The sequence below is a fragment of the Cherax quadricarinatus genome, chromosome 73 (genome assembly GCF_038502225.1).
Source record: "Cherax quadricarinatus isolate ZL_2023a chromosome 73, ASM3850222v1, whole genome shotgun sequence".
Taxonomy (NCBI): Eukaryota; Metazoa; Arthropoda; class Malacostraca; order Decapoda; family Parastacidae; genus Cherax; species Cherax quadricarinatus.
The window spans coordinates 5,454,503-5,473,757 of NC_091364.1; the positions used below are offsets into that span (position 1 = coordinate 5,454,503).

Here is a 19,255-nt window from a genome sequence, read left to right on the forward strand (position 1 = left end):
TATATTAAAAAAACACAAACTCACGTTCCCTTTCATGCTCAAGTCCATACCTGACGTCTAAAGTCATAAAACCCCTGTCTCTTAACCAAATGTCACCAGTTCACCCCCCCCTACGCCCCCCCTCATTCCTAACGACTTTTACACCCATATGCTCCACTACCACACACTTTTATTCCACCTTCCATCCTCCACTAATCTCAAAATGGAACAAAAATGCCAGTTTAGGGAGAAACAGCCCAATCCAGCTCTAAACTACACCCAACCCTAACATTACACCTACCGTCAGATTACGATAACCCAAGGGAAAACTATTTACCCACACCCTCCCATATAGTAGCCTATTTCTGCATACTGTACGATACACACTCGCCGCAAGCGCCCGCACCCTACATTCACCCCCCCACCTCCAGCATGCACCAAGACACACACAAAAAATCTGCCACTACATACATCACTGCCCTCCGAATGTCCTTGGAAACCTCGCCCACATCAAAATGCAAAGCCCTCAAAGTAGAAATGTTTCTCCCCTCTCCTGCCACTATACCCAGGACCCTCGCTAACCATGTCCTTACAAACTCCAAGTTTTCACAAAAATATACAGCATGAAAAGCCGTCTCCTCTTCCCCACAATGCAAACAAGTGCCCGCACCTACATAACCCATTCTATATGGCGCTGACCTTGTAGCTAGAATTCCCATAAAGAATCTATAAACCACTTCATGAACCCTTGGCTTTAATCCGATCTTCCGAAAGTCTTCCCAAATGCCCTTCCAATCATACATCGGGTATGTAGCTACTCCCTGTATCACTTTACCCTGCCAACCTGTCCTCCCAAGCCTACTTACCCTTACTTTTTTTGCTTCCCTTACTGCCAACAAATTTCGCACCATATCTTCACACACCAGTAGTGCCTTTCCCTTCCACCATTTTTGCACATCCTCCATGACCTCTCCCACCCTTCTACCCCTCTCCCCTCCCACCCTCGAGTACCGCTGCTTCACATACACTGCCTTCACTCGTGTGTCTAAAGGTATAAGACCCAGCCCACCCTGCCGCACGCCCATCATCACCACCTCCTTCCGTAGCCATGGCTTCCCATAACCCCACACATACCTCAAAACCACCCTCTCCAGTTCCTGAATGTCACACGACCTCAGGGGATATACTTCTGCCACTCCCCACACTTTACTGTACACAAGTGTGTTTACTACCACCACCCTCTGCTGCAATGTTACATCCCCAGCCCTCCACCCGCACATCCTACCCATCGCTTTACTCACAACTTCCTTGGAATTTATTCTCTGCGCCTCCCCAGTGTCCGCCATATACACAACCCCTCATATCTTAATTCTATCCACTTCATTCCACCCATACAGTTCCCCCCCCCCACATGCCTACTTCTAATAACTTTGACTTTGCTCCATTAACCCTCATCCCTGTCGCCCCACCAAAAATCTCTTATTATACGTCCCACATTCCCCAATCCTATTTCCCCTCCCACCAAAACTGTGGTGTCATCCACATACCCCACAATACCACATCTGCCAGGACCCACCTCTCCCTGTTCCCACACTCCTTTATAAGCCTATAATAAGGGTCCTGCATGCATGCAAAGAGGATTTGAGATAAGGGGCAACCCTGTCGCAAACCCATCCCCAACTGCACCGGCAACCCTAACTTCCCATTAACCTGTACCCTGACCGTCGCAGGCGTATACAAAGTAGTCACCCAGTGCACAATCTCATCTCCAAAACCCTGTTTTTGTAAAATACTCCACAACATGCGTCTATCTACACTGTCATAAGCCTGCTTCCAATCAATCCCCAAGATCCCCCCCCCTTGTCTACTCTCCACAAAATCCTTAATTCTTCCATGCCCCTCACGCATACTTTGACCTGGAATCCCACACTGTCCTCTATGTAGGACTCGGTCAAGCACCTTTTTCATATGATTACCTAAAACCTTCGCAAAAACTTCATAATCAGCACACATGAGGGAGATCGCCCTAAAAGCACCCAAGGTCTTCCCCCCCCCTCCCTTATAGACCAACACAACTACCCCCGTGCCCTGCGATTTCCCCCAACACTCCCCTTTCCTTCATACAGTTAAACAATGAGACCAGACATTCCTTCATACAATCCCAATGTGTAATATAGAAATCATTAGGAATTCCATCAATGCCCGGCGCTTTTCCCCTACTCAAGCCCATTACCGCCTCCTCCACCTCCTCCTCACTGATCCTACCCTCTATTACCGCTCTCTCCTCCTCCCCTAAAATACCCCGAATTCCTTCTCCTAGAATCTCTCCCTCCCTCCCTCCTTCCTCCCCCTGCTTAAAATTTTCCCTAAACCTATAATCAGCATAATTGCTCATTCCATCGGTGGTACTAAGTACCTGCCCCACCCTATATCCCCCCACCCCTTTACACACCTCTAATTCCATAATCGTGGTCATCTGTTGCCTATTCCTAAATCTCCTCAAAACACATCCTGACGGTTTGTCACCCCATAGAACCTCCTCTAAACCTTCCCTCACACGTATCGCATCAAAACGAGAATTTTGTATATCCCTCAATCTTCCCCTTAAAACCTCTATTTCTCCATGTCTAGCCCCCCCCTCCCCCTTCATAACAATCATTGAGCTGCCCCTCAAAATGTTTCTGTAAACCAAACCTCCACCTCGCCTCATCCCGTCCTCTATGCTGATAATACTCCTTAATCTGCAATTTAGTGTGCTTCTCCCACCATTCCAAGACATCCTCCTCTTTGTTGCGAACCTCCCAGAGTTGCCTCCACCATTCCCTAAAAAACAACCCCTCCCCCTCCCCCTGAAGTAGCTTCACATTCATTTTCCAATAACCCACATACCTATGAACCATCCCTTCCCATGCCATCTCTGCCAAAACAGCTTCATGGTCCGAAAAACCTAAATCTATCGTCATTACACGTTCTACTGTTATATCTCGAGTTATATATATACGATCCAACCTGGCAGCATAACCCCTCCGCATAAACGTGTGCTCTACTCTCCACCCATCGCCCCTGACTGTCATAAACCCCTGCATCCCTCAACAAATCCCTCAATACCCCAAGCACACACCCTGCCCCTCTCGGCTCCACATCCTTATTCCTGATTACACAGTTCCAATCCCCACCTATTATAGAAACCATGGGTAAACCCCGCATGTAGAAAAGCAAAACCTCCCTTACAAAATTCACCTTTACCCGTATGTTACTATCTGCTGGCATATATATCCCCAGAAAACATACTCTAATCTCGCCCCATATCCCCTCCACCCTCACCACCCTCCCCTCCCAACCCTCTTCCCACATGAGCACGTGGAATGGGCTGGACTCCCTCACTGTCACTGCCACCCCACCCTTTAATTTCCCTGAACTACCAGCATACATCCTAAAACCGTTCAGCCTCAACTCTGCCACACTTAAAATTGTGTTCTTGAATAAAACACGCATCAATGTTAAAACGCTGCAAAACATCCTCCAACCATACTCGTTTACCGTCGGCTCTAAGGCCATTCACATTTAGAGTTAGACACTTAAAGATTCAGAAAAGCTGGCTTTCCTCTTATGTCTCTTGTGTCCTGTCTGTTACACTTTTTGCTGCTTCCGTCTTTTCCCGTGCACTCTTTCCCGCCTGGACCCCCTCCCCCCCTGTGCACTGCCCTGCCCCTTCTTAATCACTCCTGCCCATGTCTTCTTCCCTGAACACTGAGCTGGTGTTATAACCTCCTCATCCAACGAGCCTCCAGCTCTCTTTCTAGATGTACCCTCAAACTCCATATCAGTATTTCCATTCCCCTTGTGCACCTCAGCTTCCACCTGTAGCAACTGCAACGTGCCAGACTCTGACCCCGGAGGCCCTGGAATCTGCTCAATCAAGTCCTTCTCAACCATCAGAATTCTCCCGTCTGTAGATGGGTTCTCCTCCGCAGGCACGTCCAGGAAAGACTTAATCATCTCCTGTAGGGGCGTAGATAACTCCTGTAGGTCCCAAATCTGTACACAGAAATCACCCCCTACGAAAGTAAAAGACTGGGCAGGCAATGCAAAATGCCCCCAATAAAAAGTAGGGGCGCCATTGGTACACTAAGGGAAAACACCATAAGTGTCCGGGGCCCAAAACTGTTTAACAGCCTCCCATCAAGCATTAGGGGAATTGCCAATAAACCCCTGGCTGCCTTCAAGAGAGAGCTGGACAGATACCTAAAGTCAGTGCCGGATCAGCCGGGCTGTGGCTCGTACGTTGGACTGCGTGCGGCCAGCAGTAACAGCCTAGTTGATCAGGCCCTGATCCATCGGGAGGCCTGGTCATGGACCGGGCCGCGGGGGCGTTGATCCCCGGAATAACCTCCAGGTAGGTCACCGGCCTCTCCCACCCCCACAGGCTGCTGCTCAACACCCGGGTCTGTCTGCGCGGGAGCATCCGAAGCCACTGGTAGCGTCACACAATTCTCTTCCACGCCCTCCTCTTCGTCCGCCCAATTACCTTTGCCTACTGCACTCATAGTCTTCGGCAGAGGTGCCGCCAGAGACTCTGTAACTACTTGCCGTTCCCAAGGCCGTGGCACTGCTGCTTTACCACACCCAGCCGCAATGTGGTCAAAAGCGCCGCACAGGCGACACGTCTTGTGCTGTCCCGCGTAGGTCACATACATCTGTGTCCTAAAATCCTCTAGGACAACATACGAGGGAATAGGTCTTCTCAATGTCATCTTAATGGTGTAAGATCCAGCAGACAACCCTGCATAGATTCCATCCGTCCATCGGCCTAAAGTTATAGCATGCACCTCACCATATCGTTGAAAAATCTCCCTGATATCCACATCATCTGCCTCAAAAGGAACGTTGCGGATCCTCACCCAGGTGTAGTATTTTGAGGCATCCCGCAGGCGTACCTCCAGTCCAGATGATACGGTGATGCTCTTCTCCTGGTACTGAGTCACCGTCCTTTCATACGCCTCCACTGTGCAGAACTTTACGAAGATTCTTGAAGAACCATTAAGCGCTATTCCATGTAGTTCTTCATTGTCAATGCCAAACGTGTCCCGTATAATCGTTGGTAATAAAACAGAGGCATTCGTCGGATAAATTGTCCCTTTAACAAGGTCAGCACACACGGTGTTGCTCCTCCTGCGGTAGCTGGCAGCCATCTTCGTGAAAACAGGAAGTTGCGCAACAGAGAAAGCAGGAGCTTCTTGCGCAGCGCGTCCACACGGCCCGAAAGTGATGAGGACAATTGTTGATACACATTAAACTATGTATGATAATTAAGAACATAAGAAAGAAGGAACACTGCAGCAGACCTACTGGCCTATGCGAGGCAGGTCCAAGTCTCCTACTGGCTTAAGCCAATGCCCCAACCTAGTCAGGTCAGGTTACATTCACTTAAGGAAGGAACACGGCAACTGGCCTAGTAGCACAAGCTAATCAGGTCCAACTCTCACCCACCCACACCCACTCGTGTACCTATCTAACCTATTTTTAAAACTACACATCTTAGCCTCTATAACTGTACTCTGGAACTTGTTCCACTCATCCACAGCTCTATTACCAAGCCAGTGCTTTCCTATATCCTTCCTGAATCGGAATTTTTCCAACTTAAAACCATTGCTACAAGTCCTGTCTAGGCTAGATATTTTCAGCACATTATTTACATCCCATTATTTATTCCTGTCTTCTGTTTATACACGTCAATCATATCCCCCCTAATTCTATGCCTTTCTAGAGTGCAGATTCAGGGCAGTCAGTCTATCCTCATAGGGAAGATTTCTGATACATGGGATCAATTTTGTCATCCTCCTTTGTGTGTTTTTCAGAGCATTTATATCCATTCTGTAATACAGTGACCAAAACTGTGCAGCATGATCTAAATGAGGCCTAACCAAGGATATATAGTTGAAGAACAACCTGAGGACTCCTATTATTTATGCTTCTTGATATGAAGCCAAGGATTCTGTTAGCTTTATTGCAAACACTTATGCACTGTTGTCTTGGTTTCAGATTACTGCTAACCAGAACTCCTAAATCTTTTTCGCATTCCGTAATATTAAGATCTACATTATTGTACTTGTGTGTTCCACAAGGGTCAGTGTTGGGCCCTCCTGTTGTTCACAATCTACATAAACGACATAGATGAGGGCATAAAGAGCGACATAAGCAAGTTTGCCGACAACACCAAAATAGGCCGTTGAATTCATTCTGACGAGGACATTAGAGCACTCCAGGAAGATTTGAATAGACTGATCCAGTGATCGGAGAAGTGGCAGATGCAGTTTAATATAAACAAATGCAAAGTTCTAAATGTTGGACAGGACAATAACCATGCCACATATAAACTGAAACTGTAGATCTTAATATTACGAATTGCGAAAAAGATTTAGGAGTTCTGGTTAGCAGTAATCTGAAACCAAGGCAACAGTGCATAGGTGTTTTCAATAAAGCTAACAGAATCCTTGGCTTCATATCAAGAAGCATAAATAATAGGAGTCCTCAGGTTGTTCTTCAACTATATATCCTTGGTTAGGCCTCATTTAGATTATGTTGCACAGTTTTGATCACCGTATTACAGAATGGATATAGTAAATGCTCTGGAAAACGTACAGAGGAGAATGACTAAGTTGATCCCATGTATCAGAAACCTTCCCTATGAGGATACACTGAGGGTCCTGAATCTGCACTCTAGAAAGGCATAGAATTAGGGGCAATATGATTGAGGTGTATAAATGGAAGACAGGAATAAATGAAGGGGATGTAAATAGCATGCTGAAAATATCTAGCCTAGACAGGACTCACAGCAATGGTTTTAAGTTGGAAAAATTCTGATTCAGGAAGGATATAGGAAAGCACTGGTTTGGTAATAGTTGTGGATGAGTGGAACAAACTCCCAAGTACAGTTATAAAGGCTAAAATGTTGTGTAGTTTTAAAAATAGGTTAGATAAATACATGAGTGGGTGTGGGTGGGTGACAGTTGGACCAGATTAGCTTGTGCTACTGGGTCAGTTGCCGTGTTCCTTCCTTAAGTGAATGTGACCTGACCTGAGTAGGTTGGATGCATTGGCTTAAGCTGGTAAGAGACTTGGACCTGCCTCGCATGAGGCAGTAGGCCTGCTGCAGTGTTCCTTGTTTATGTTCTTATGTGTACCTGTACCTAAATACATTTGCCTATATCCCCATTATTTATTCCTGTCTTCCACTTATACACGTTAGTAATATTCTCCCCTAATTATATGCTCTTTATTTCCCTCGGTTCAGCCTCGTATGAAAGATTTCTGATAAATGGGATCAAGAAGTATAACAGTAATCTTCAGCTTATACTACTTCAGCTTTATATATCCTTGGTAAGGCTTTATTTAGATTATTCTGTGCACTTCTGGTGTCCTTATTACAGAGTATACATAATAGTTTGCTAAAAATTTATAGCCAAGACAGGATTTGCAGCAGTGGTTTTAAGATGAAAAAATTCAGATTCAGGAAGGATATAGGAAAGCACTGATATGGTAATAGAGTTGTAGGTGAGTGGAACAAACTCGAGAGTACCGTCATAGAAGCTAAAACATTGTGTAATTTTAAAAATAGATTAGATAAACACATGAGTGGATGTGAGTTGGACCTGACTAGCTTTAGCTTATCCTACTACTACTGATTCCGTGCTCGTTTCCTAAGTGAATGTGACCTGATCTGACTAGGTTGGGTCATTGGCTTAAGCCGGTAGGAGACTTGGACCTGCCTCGCATGGGCCAGTAGGCCTGCTACAGTTTTCCTTCTTTCTTATATTCTTATTACGGAATACAGGTCTCCCTCAACATTCGCGTTTTCAACTTTCGCGGGCTTCACACATTCGCGAATTCCCAACCGCCAAATTCCCAGCTGCCAAATCATATTTAAGTTTACCGCCACGAGTCCTTACTACCCTCCCTCCGACCCCCACAACTGGCAGCCAGCCCTCCCACCACTGTGTGGCGAGTGTTTTGTTTGTTCATTATTTGCTATTAAACTACAGTATAAATAATGTAAACCCATCCATGACTGCATATTAGAATGGCTATTCAGACAGGTATTGGACGGTGACATCATGTGTTGACTCTTGAACACAGCAAAGAATCAAACATTTCTGCTACTGCTAATAATAATAATAATAATAATAATAATATTAATATAATAATAAATACGATAGAATTGAAGAAGGAAATTGTACAAAAATACGAGGGCTGAAGCAGTGGTGGAGGAAGTGGTTGACGCAGCGTCAGTGTGGCTTTGTTTATGCTGGAGTGAATATTAGTCTCCGTGCTCTAACAAACATTTCACAATAATTCATTGTATTTGGTGCTTGTAGATTGAGTGTGACTGGAGTGGTTGAGGCAGTGGTAGAGGCAGTGATATTTACTAACATATGTTATAAATAATAATAGTACATTATGAATAACATTTATTATTATTATTATTATTATTATTATTATTATAAATTTTATTAATATTAACATGTACTATTATTATTTATAACATATATGTTAGTAAATACCACTGCCTCTACCATTGCCTCAACCACTCCAGTCACACTCAATCTACAAGCACCAAATACAATGAATTATTGTGAAATGTTTGGAAGAGCACGGAGACTAATACTCACTCCAGCATAAACAAAGCCACACTGACGCTGCGTCAACCACTTCCTCCACCACTGCTTCAGCCCTCGTATTTTTGTACAATTTCCTTCTTCAATTCTATCGTATTATTATTATTATTATTATTATTATTATGTAGTATTGTTATTATTATTAATATGTATTATTATTTTATATTATTATTATTATTATTTTTATTATATTATTATTTTTATATTATTATTATTATATTATTATTATATTATTATTATTATTATTATTATTATATTATTGTTATTATTATTGTTATTATTAGCAGTAGCACAAATGTTTGATTCTTTGCTGTGTTCAAGAGTAAACACTTGATGTCACCTTCCAATACCTGTCCGAATAGCCATTCCAATATGCAGTCATAAATGGGTTGACATTATTTATACTGTAGTTTAATAGCAAATAATGAACAAACAAAACACTCACCACACAGTGGTGGGAGGGCTGGCTGCCAGTTGTGGGGGTCGGAGGGAGGGTAGTAGGGACTTGCAGTGGTGGAGGCAGTGGTATTTAATAACATACATGTTTTTAAGGCATAACATATGTATTTAGTACAATTTACGACGTTTTCATGTATTTTATGATTGTTCATGGTTCAGCAAGTTAAGGAAGCAGTATTGTATTATATTTCCGTACAATATATTGGGGCACCAAACATTCACGATTTTTCAACATTCGCCAGGCTCTTGATCCCCTAACCCTCGTGAATGTTGAGGGAGACCTGTATACACAAATGCACTGGAAAACGTGGGCTTAACTTCACAATTCTTATCTGTTTTCCAGTGCAGTTGTATCTACTCTGTAATAAAAAGACCAGAACTGCAAGATCTTTATTTATGAAACTTTTTGTCTACACAGGCTTCTTCAGTCAAAAACAGAGGCAGCAGATGTAGTGAAATAATGATGTAATCAGTCTATCAGGCTTGGAGAAAAAGTATTTTAATGCAGTATTTTATACCATTTTCAACATTGTTTTTTATGCTTCTTGTTCTCATTTTTCAGAAATCTTTCCTATGAGGATAGACTGAGGGAAATGAATCTACACTCCAAAAGGGAGTAGAAATAAGAGGGTATGATCCTAACAGATCATACCTTAATCGATTCTTTCTTTCTTTATATCTTTTCCTTCCTCTTTCCCCTTTTCTCCATCTCTCCTCATTCTTTTTTCTTTTCTTTTTCTCGTCTATCATGTTAGTGTTTATATTTTTATTTCTGCATTTTTTGTGTATTTGAATGAGATCATTTATTACTGAGAGTTTATGAAATCCAAGTATGACTGGACATATTTTTTTTCCTGGTATACCATTGGCTCATTGTTCACATTTGGTTCTTCTGTTAGTTTCAGGACTCCCCAGCCATGGGTTTGAGCCCTACCCATTCTGTAATTAGTTCACTTTATCAGTTGGTGTGTTGTTTCCAAGCAAAAAGTTTTTTAGTTGATGGTAACTTTGGACTACTTGCTGTGTTAGCATTATTTAGTTGCTAATGTTAAATGTTGAAGAGTTGATCTGCTTGCTTGAGGGTCATTATCCTTGTGGCTCAGTCCCAGTCCATCCAGAGCTTTCCACAGTCATATTGGTGAGACTTTCTCTATAAAACCTACATTGTGATAGTGGGGCTCATGCTAATCTTCCTACGGTATAAACTGAGTATGAAAATTTACCTAGTTTAATGAACTAGATATATCAAATTATTACTATTGTGTTGTGATCTTGCAGGTTAATAGATCATATCAAATTTAATGTTTTATTGTATTGTAATCTACTTTTATTTATGTACCTTTTCAGGATTTTATTCTTTAAATACTCCTAATTTTCTGAAGTTGCTTGTCCTGTTGTCAGTTCAGTTGATTTAAATAATGCTTCATCATACTCGACAAAGACTTTAAGGGGCTGTGTAGCTTCAAGGGGACAAGTGGTGAAAAAGACAGTGGCAGTGAGGTCCTTTATTGTAAAACATTTCACCCACGAGGGCTTTTTTTTAACATTGCACTAATAAAAGATTTCACTGCTACTAGTCTTTCACCACTAGATCCCTTGATGCTAGTGATGAACTTTTTAATTTTTTAATTGAGTTATCTCCCATTCCTCAGGCACTGCATGACCCCTACTGGTTTAGCACTTCATAAATATGATACAACACACTATTTTGTTAGCTTGATAATATGCTGATCTTGCTTTTAATTCCTTGCAGGCACCAGCACAGAAGGCAGGAAAAATGGGGGATAAATCACCAAAAGTAGCAAAAGAAAATGTAGAAGTGAAAACACCAAAATCAACAAAGAAATCTGGATCTAAGAAGACTCCAAAAGTGGACAGTAACACACCAAAAGCATCGATAAATGAGGGTAACTTCCAATCGCCACCATCTGGAAAAAAAAAAAACAGCCAGACACCAGTAAGAAATATGGATGTCACCCAAACGCCAAAATCAGAAGAGAAAAAGAGTAAGAAAACACCCAAATCTCAAGACAAAACCGATTTTGTCCAAACAGAGAAGAATACTGGAAGCAGTAGATCGCCAGATCATATTGGCAAGGAAAGTACAATGGATTCTTCACCAAGAGGTGGTTTCAGAGGTCGTGGGAGCTTCAGAGGAGATCGAGGGAGCTTCAGAGGAGATCGAGGGAGCTTCAGAGGAGACCGTGGAGGATTCAGAGGGCGTGGTAGCTTCGGAGGGGGACGTGGGGGCTTCAGGGGAGGAGACCGTAGAGACTTCAGAGGAGGAGACCGTGGAAGCTTCAGGGGTGGAGACCGTGGAGGCTTCAGGGGTGGAGACCGTGGAGGCTTCAGGGGTGGAGACCGTGGAGGCTTCAGGGGTGGAGACCGTGGAGGCTTCAGGGGTGGAGACCGTGGAGGCTTCAGAGGTGGAGACCGTGGAGGCTTCAGGGGTGGAGACCGTGGAGGCTTCAGGGGAGGAGACCGTGGAGGCTTCAGGGGAGGAGACCGTGGAGGCTTCTGGGGTGGAGACCGTGGAGGCATGCAGGTGAGACATCAGTATAAATTTGTCATTGGTAAAATTATGGGTTGATCTTCGATCAGTAACTTTTTTTTTTTTTTTTTTTTTTTTTTTTTTTTTTTTTTTTTTTTTTGTAGTAAGAATATGAATGTGCTTTTAAGTGTTTTGGTGAATTAGAGCAGAAGAGAGAAGTTAGAATACATGGCATTCTCTCCACGAGTAATGAAATCTGTTTTCCAGGATTTTTTTTTTTCATCTGGTCTGTCTGGGATTTAATAGAGAAGCCTACACATTAAAGGTCTTTCTAGGGAGGTGCCTTGAAGACAATAAAAGTTTTTTTCATTTAAGGAATGGAAGTGCCCGTCCTCTTTTGGTTAAACCAGATTACTTCCCATTCCCTATGCCTTGTATGACCATGACTTATAGATTAATTGCTAGCCTTCCAATAAATAATTGAAGATTGGAGCACATAATTATTGTGGATTTAACATTTTGTGGTTCATCTATGAATCAACACAATCTCTTTTGGGTCACCCTGCCTCGGTAGGATATGGCTGGTTTATTGAAAAAAGATGGTGATGCAGCCTTTCCTCACTTAACAACGGAGTTCTGTTCCTAAGACCTCGTTGGTAAATGAATTCGTCGCTAAGTGAGGAGCATACTGTAATGGTAGTGGGTTTGTGTCGACCATCTTGATATTGTTTTAATGTCACCTTTGCACCATTTATAATATTTATAATATTTCTAAGGGCAATGTGTGGTGTAAATATTATGCAGAAAATTCAGAGTGTGGAAATTAGGAGAAGGTGTGGAGTTAAAAGTATTAGTCAGAGGGCTGAAGAGGGTTTGTTGAGGTGGTTTGGTCATTTAGAGTGAACAGATCAAAGTAGAATGACATGGAGAGTGTATAAATCTGTAGGGGAAGAAAGGCGGAGTAGGGGTCGTCCTCGAAAAGGTTGGAGGGAGGGGGTAAAGGAGGTGGTGTGGGCGAGGGGTTTGGACTTCCAGCAAGCGTGCGTGAGCATGTTAGATAGGAGTGAATGGAGACAAATGGTATTTGGGACCTGACGAGCTGTTGGAGTGTGAGCAGGGTAATATTTAGTGAAGGGATTCAAGGAAACCGGTTATTTTATATAACCGGACTTGAGTCCTGGAAATGGGAAGTACAGTGCCTGCACTCTAAAGGAGGAGGGGTTTGGGATATTGGTAGTTTGGAGGGATATAGCGTGTATTTTTATACGTATATACTTCTGAACTGTTGTATTCTGGGCACCTCTGCAAAAACAGTGATTGTGTGTGAGTGAGGTGAAAGTGTTGAATGATGATGAAAGTCTTTTCTTTTTGGGGATTTTCTTTCTTTTTGGGTCAGCCTGCCTCGGTGGGAGACGGCCGACTTGTTGAAAAAAAAATATGTATTTTTAATGTTTATACAGTTGTGTACTGTATATATTAATAAACAGAAGAGAGGAAATCAGCTCTTATACATTATTGAGGTATGCATACTGGTCATAGAGCCCGTCATAAGTCTGAGTTGTCGGTAAATGAGTATGTCGCTAAGTGAGGAGAGGCTATATTATTAACTCTTAAACTGGCCAAACGTAGATCTACGTTGACATGTGTAGTGCTCTGAACATAGATCTACGTTTGATTTTACATGCTTTCAAGTGGAGAAAATCAAGGTCGGAGTGCTACGTACATCAACGTAGATCTACGTTTGGACAGTTTAAGGGTTAAATACAGTAGAACCCCTGTATCCACAGGGGATCTGTTCCAAGGGCCTGTCATAGATACTGAAACCTTGGATAGTAGCAAACCCCTATATATGTCGTTTTTCATTTACATGCATACCTATCATAAAGTTTGATTGATAAATTATGCACAGTAAATGGAGAATTATCACTTTTTCACTGATGGCCTCTCTTAGGCTTTGAAGAACTTCCTCCATCACTACTTTTGCTCTCTCAGGCCATAATTAAGCAAAATTAAAGGTTATTTTCGGCCCATGGTAAACCTTGGACACCTAAAGCTGCAGATACATGGGTCCTACTGTATAGACTTTTTATTTCCTCAGGGTTGGTACCTTCATATTATAATATGAAGGATTCTTGTTCAGAGAAATTAGACTGTCTTCCCTTTCTTAGATCTAACTTGAATGGCTCAGATTCCCTAGGCATTATATGACTCCTACAGATTTAGTGCTTCCCCTTGTTAAAATTAAAAATCTTAATCCAAGGAAATGGGCCTGTCATCTTTCTTAGATCAAACATGGTTGCCTTTTATTTCTCATAAACTATATAACTCCCTGTTCATTTAGCACTTGCCCCTAATTACAATGAAAGATCAACCACAGCACTTCATTGTAACACAGTATATTGGTTGTTGTTTATTACTGTTATGTTAACTTCATACAGTAGGATTAGACAGTGGAGGCAAGTGGTTTTTATGGTGACTTTGAGTGCCAGAAGTGGGAAGTACAGTACACTGTTGGCACTCTGAGGGAGGGGCAGGGTGTTGCAGTGTGCAGGATCTTTAGAACTAATAGCATGTTTCTGGCAAGACAGTGATTTAGTGATGGTGAAAGTGCTTCTTACTTTTTCCAGTCACCCTACCTTGGTGGGAGATGGCCATTGTGTTAAATAATACACGTTTATTTAATAGCTGTCCATGTTGAAGTGTTTTTCCTCATGTTTGGTCTCTCTATCTCAGTGAGCAAAAACCAGGTTGTTAAACAATAACAAGGATTATTCCTTTCATTTTTTAAAACCTGTATATAATACTGAATGCCGTCGAGAGTATCTCATTATCTTTTTCTCCCAGCCTGCAGAATATGATCCCTGTGGGCTCTTCATAATGTTCCCTGAACTCATGACCAAGAGTGATGTCGAAAAGGTGATGGAAGTTTCAAGTGCTGCCAATAGTTTGAAATTTGGAAAGTAAGTTTTTGGTAACAAATTGTTAATTTTGATCTTAATTAACTAAATACACCTACCATCCAACTTACGACCTGCTCGACATACAACCATTCGACTTACAACCGTGTTTTGTATGACGAATTTCTGGGAAATAAACAACTGTTTGTGTTGTACACAGTGTTTATCTTAAACTTTACAGTATAAAACACAGTACTAACAGCATAAAAAGTAAAGTAAAAAATGAAATACCAAAACAAAACAATAAAATGAAGTCATTACAAAAATGTGATGTTGATATTCAGTAGTAAAGTTCGACCTACGTCCATTTCGACTCGTGACCGGTTGGTTGGAACCGAATTCGGTCGTAAGTCAGATGCTACCTGTAATCATCCATTAAAATTTGGCTACCTATCATTAACCCATAAATGGTCCAAACATATATATACATTTTTACCTTTATTGCCCCAAATGTATATATACGTTTTATTTTTCCTGCCTTCAAATTTGGCACGATTGGCCTGAGATGCATTGTCAGCACAGAATGGGTCCTAACACTGTGTGCATGGTATTAAAAAAATCTGGGACCACTTAGTACCTTGTGGGAGCACCAGTTCAAATGAGCGCCAGCTAGAGCAAACAGTGCAGCAAACACCTGGGATTCACTGATGTCATGTATTAACACTCCCATTTTAAGAGGAAAGTTATTTTGACCCTGAGTTTAGTGGCTTTGAGGTGGATGTGGCCACAAGTGGTCGAGGAAATATCAAAAAACCTTGATAATAACCCATGTGCAATATTTGTGCAACACCCTTTCAGAATGTCTTATAACCTATGCCCTAAGTAAAGAGAAACAATTCTGGCTGGATGACTGACTGACTGGCTGACCAGCTGCATGGTGGCCTGGCTCTATCTCCGTTTGTCTGTCTGTGTCTGTCTCTCTCTTTCTATCTGCCTGTCTATTTCTGTCTCACAGGTACACATAAATACAAGTATACATAGTGTAAATTACCTAGGATAACCCAAAAAATCCAGACAAAGTGTTATACTCTGCTTGAAGATGAGTAAATGTGATGACGCAGTCTTGGGCTCTCTCTGAGACAGAGAGCTAGACGGATAGACAGATACAGGGAGCTTGACAGACATGTTAGTGTACCAGCAAAAACAAAGGAGGGCGATGCTCATCAAACGTCACCACTAATCTTTTCTTATCTGCTGCACCCTCCCCCACCCTCATGTATGCTCATCAAATGTCATCTTTTATCAGATGTTATCTCATCTTATCATGTCACTGTCAGGGGTGGACTTTGTTTTTCATGCTTCAAGGGAACTTATTATTATTATTATTCTTTCAACACACCGGCCGTATCCCACCGAGGTGGGGTGGCCCAAAAGTAAAAAACAAAAGTTTCTCCTTTTACATTTAGTAATATATACAGGAGAAGAGGTTACTAGCCCCTTGCTCCCGGCATTTTAGTCGCCTCCTACAACACGCATGGCTTACGGAGGAAGAATTCTGTTTCACTTCCCCATGGAGGTAAGAGGAAATAAACAAGAACTAGAAAGAAAATAGAAGAAAATCCAGAGGGGTGTGTATATATATGTTTGTACATGTATGTGTAGTGTGACCTAAGTGTAAGTAGAAGTAGCAAGATGTACCTGAAATCTTGCATGTTCATGAGACAGAAGAAAGGACACCGGCAATCCTATCATCATGTAAAACAATTACAGGCTTCTGTTTTACACTCGCTTGGCAGGATGGTAGTACAGTAGGGCCCCGCTTTACGGCGTTCCGCTAATACGGTCATTTCAAATTATGACCATAACTCGCTATACGGCTCCCCCCACCTGACTTTCTAATACGGTCACTGCACCCCACCTGGTTTGTTTACATTCTCTGTGAGATCCGTAAGCACTAAGTCTCCATTATGTCTGGAAACTCCAAAATTTTAAGTGTTTTTAAGTTATTTCATATTTTATATATACTCTGATAATTATACTTATGTATACCTGTACTTAAATAAACTTACATACTGTGCTGGCATGCAGGTACACATTAAAATCAGTAAGTGTGCTTTATGTCTCCAGACGTCATATTAGTAATGATGATAATAATCACCGAGTCTCATTTAAATGTCGTATATTACGTTAATATACACACTTTCATTAATCCATCTATGATATTTTTTCAAAATTATATAATAAACACGATGCATAACATATAAATATGATAAATATACCCCACAGTAGAATAAATAAACATAAATATGAGATGTGGTAGCAGACGACTTGCACAAGTGACGCCATATTAGAAATAATAATAATCATCATCATCACCGAGTCTCATTAAATGTCGTATATTACGTTAATATACACATTTTCATTAATCCGTCCATGATATTTTTTTCAAAATTATATAAACATGATACATAACATATGAAGATGATAAATACACCCCACAGTAGAATAAATAAACATAAATATGGTGGGTGGCCTGGTGGCTGAAGCTCCCGCTTCACACACGGAGGGCCCGGGTTTGATTCCCGGCAGGTGGAAACATTTTGACACTTTTCCTTACACCTGTTGTCCTGTTCACCTAGCAGCAAATAGGTACCTGGGTGTTAGTTGACTGGTGTGGGTTGCATCCTGGGGGACAAGATTAAGGACCCCAATGGAAATAAGTTAGACAGTCCTCGATGACGCACTGACTTTCTTGGGTTATCCTGGGTGGCTAACCCTCCGGGGTTAAAAATCCGAACGAAATCTTATCTGATGAGGTAGCCAGATAACTTGTACAAGTGATGCCAAGAATAACATTTTCTCTAATCTAACAAAAGAGAAAATGTGTTACTGGGGGTAACTGTAGAAAATTATTCCTTTCGTATGTAAGTAAGTTTATTCAGGTATACACAAATAGTTACATAGATTATCATACATAACAGCATATGTGTAGAGAACCTAGGATAACCCAAAAAAGTCAGACAGAGTGACTTATTTCCATTGCCTTCACTCAGAGCGTCATTTCTTCTCAAAATGATGTTACGTGAGAATGGGAGTTTTGTTCTTTATTTATTCTACCGTATCATTGTAGAGACAACCTGTACACAATGTAACTTGTACACAAACCAGACGTGTACACTTTGTTTGTTTACAAAACTTACCTTCGCCTGGTTCGTTTACATAACTCTGCGCCTGTCCTCTCTCATGCACTCATTCTTTCTCTCTCATTTATTCGTTTTATCTCATTTACTTACTCCTGACCCTACATTAAGACTACAAATATTTTAAGGTAAGTAATGAGTGAACTGTATATACATTTTATTGCTCTGGGATGCTTAAATATCATAGAATATATGTGTGGGTGGGTTGGCCTGGTATGGTAGCCTGGCTGACTACCATACATACCACACTTGGTTTTTTACAATAAATACTACTCATCTCACCCTAGATTAAGACTACAAATATTTTAAGGTAAGTAATGAGTGCACTATGTGTGTATTGTACTTTTTTATTGTTTTTTGATGCCTAGTTCTATTGCTAACTTAATATATGTTAGTGTAAACTTATCTAGTATTTGTATGCATTTATAAGTGGAAAAAAAGGATGTTCCACTTTACGGCGATTTCCGCTTTACGGCGGTAGCCTGGAACCTAACCTGCCGTAAAAGTGAGGCCCTACTGTACCTCCCTGGGCGGTTGCTGTCTTCCCCAATGCCACAACTGATTCCACAACTGGCATATGCTTCTCAGGGTTAGCCTCAAATCCTTCAAAATCCCTTTTGTCTAAACATTCTGGCCACAGTTTCTTCCAAGCAGAGTTCAAGGTCCTCTTAATCACTCCCTCTCAAGCCTTATAAGGTTTACACAATTGAGGATGCTGAAGTGATCTTTCCAAAACTCTCTTAGAGTCAATCGAGTGTCTGTGGTCACTACAAAGCACTTTTGAAACAGCTTTTGTGTAGAGTTTTTTGATGTTTGAAATGACTTGCTGATCCATGGGCTGCAGGAGAGGAGTGGTATTAGGAGGCAAAAACTTGACCTTATGAAGCTCATGTCCCCAGAAAGTCGCTCTGCCAAGTCTGAAGGATGACCAGGAGCATTGTCTAATACCAGGAGGCACTTAAGGTCCAATTTATTTTCCAGGAGGTAATTTTTCACAATGGGGGCAAATGCATGGTGTAACCAGTCATAGAAAAGGTCTCTAGTGACCCATGCCTTACTGTTTGCCCTCCACATCACACACAAATTAGCCTTGAGGACATTGTTTCCCTGAACACTCTGGGAGTTTCAGAGTGATACACCAATAAAGGCTTCACTTTGCAATCACCACTATCATTAGCACACATCAAGAGAGTAAGCCTGTCTTTCATAGGTCTATGTCCTGGGAGTGCCTTTTCCTCCTGAGTAATGTAGGTCCTGTTTGGCATTTTCTTCCAAAACAGGCCTGTTTCGTCACAATTAAACACTTGTTCAGGTTTCAATTCTTCACTGTCTATGTAATCCTTGAATTCCTTCACATATTTTTCAGCCACTTTTTGGTCTGAACTGGCAGCCTCACCATGCCTTATCACTATGTATGCCACTCTCAAACCAACCTTTGCTGGCCTTAAATTCACTCGCATCACCACTAGTTGCAGGCATTTTTCTAATTAAATCCTCATGCAACTTCCAAGCCTTTTCACATATGATCGCTTGAGAGATGCTATCTCCTGCTAT

General features: G+C 41.7%; 1 protein-coding gene across 7 annotated transcripts in view; it reads left to right on the top strand.

The window, feature by feature from the left end:
• Window positions 1–19,255, top strand: part of LOC128701144 (uncharacterized) — a 59,127-nt gene that overhangs the window by 2,647 nt on the left and 37,225 nt on the right. For all 7 annotated transcript variants that reach the window (XR_011394047.1, XR_011394046.1, XR_011394050.1 and 4 more), the window contains exons 2-3: window positions 10,867–11,658; window positions 14,449–14,564. Coding sequence is in view for 1 of the 7 variants with exons in the window: in XM_053794738.2 (XP_053650713.2) it covers window positions 10,867–11,658; window positions 14,449–14,564 (908 nt within the window). In the remaining 6 variants the exon portion in view is untranslated. The remainder of the gene's footprint in view (window positions 1–10,866; window positions 11,659–14,448; window positions 14,565–19,255) is intronic.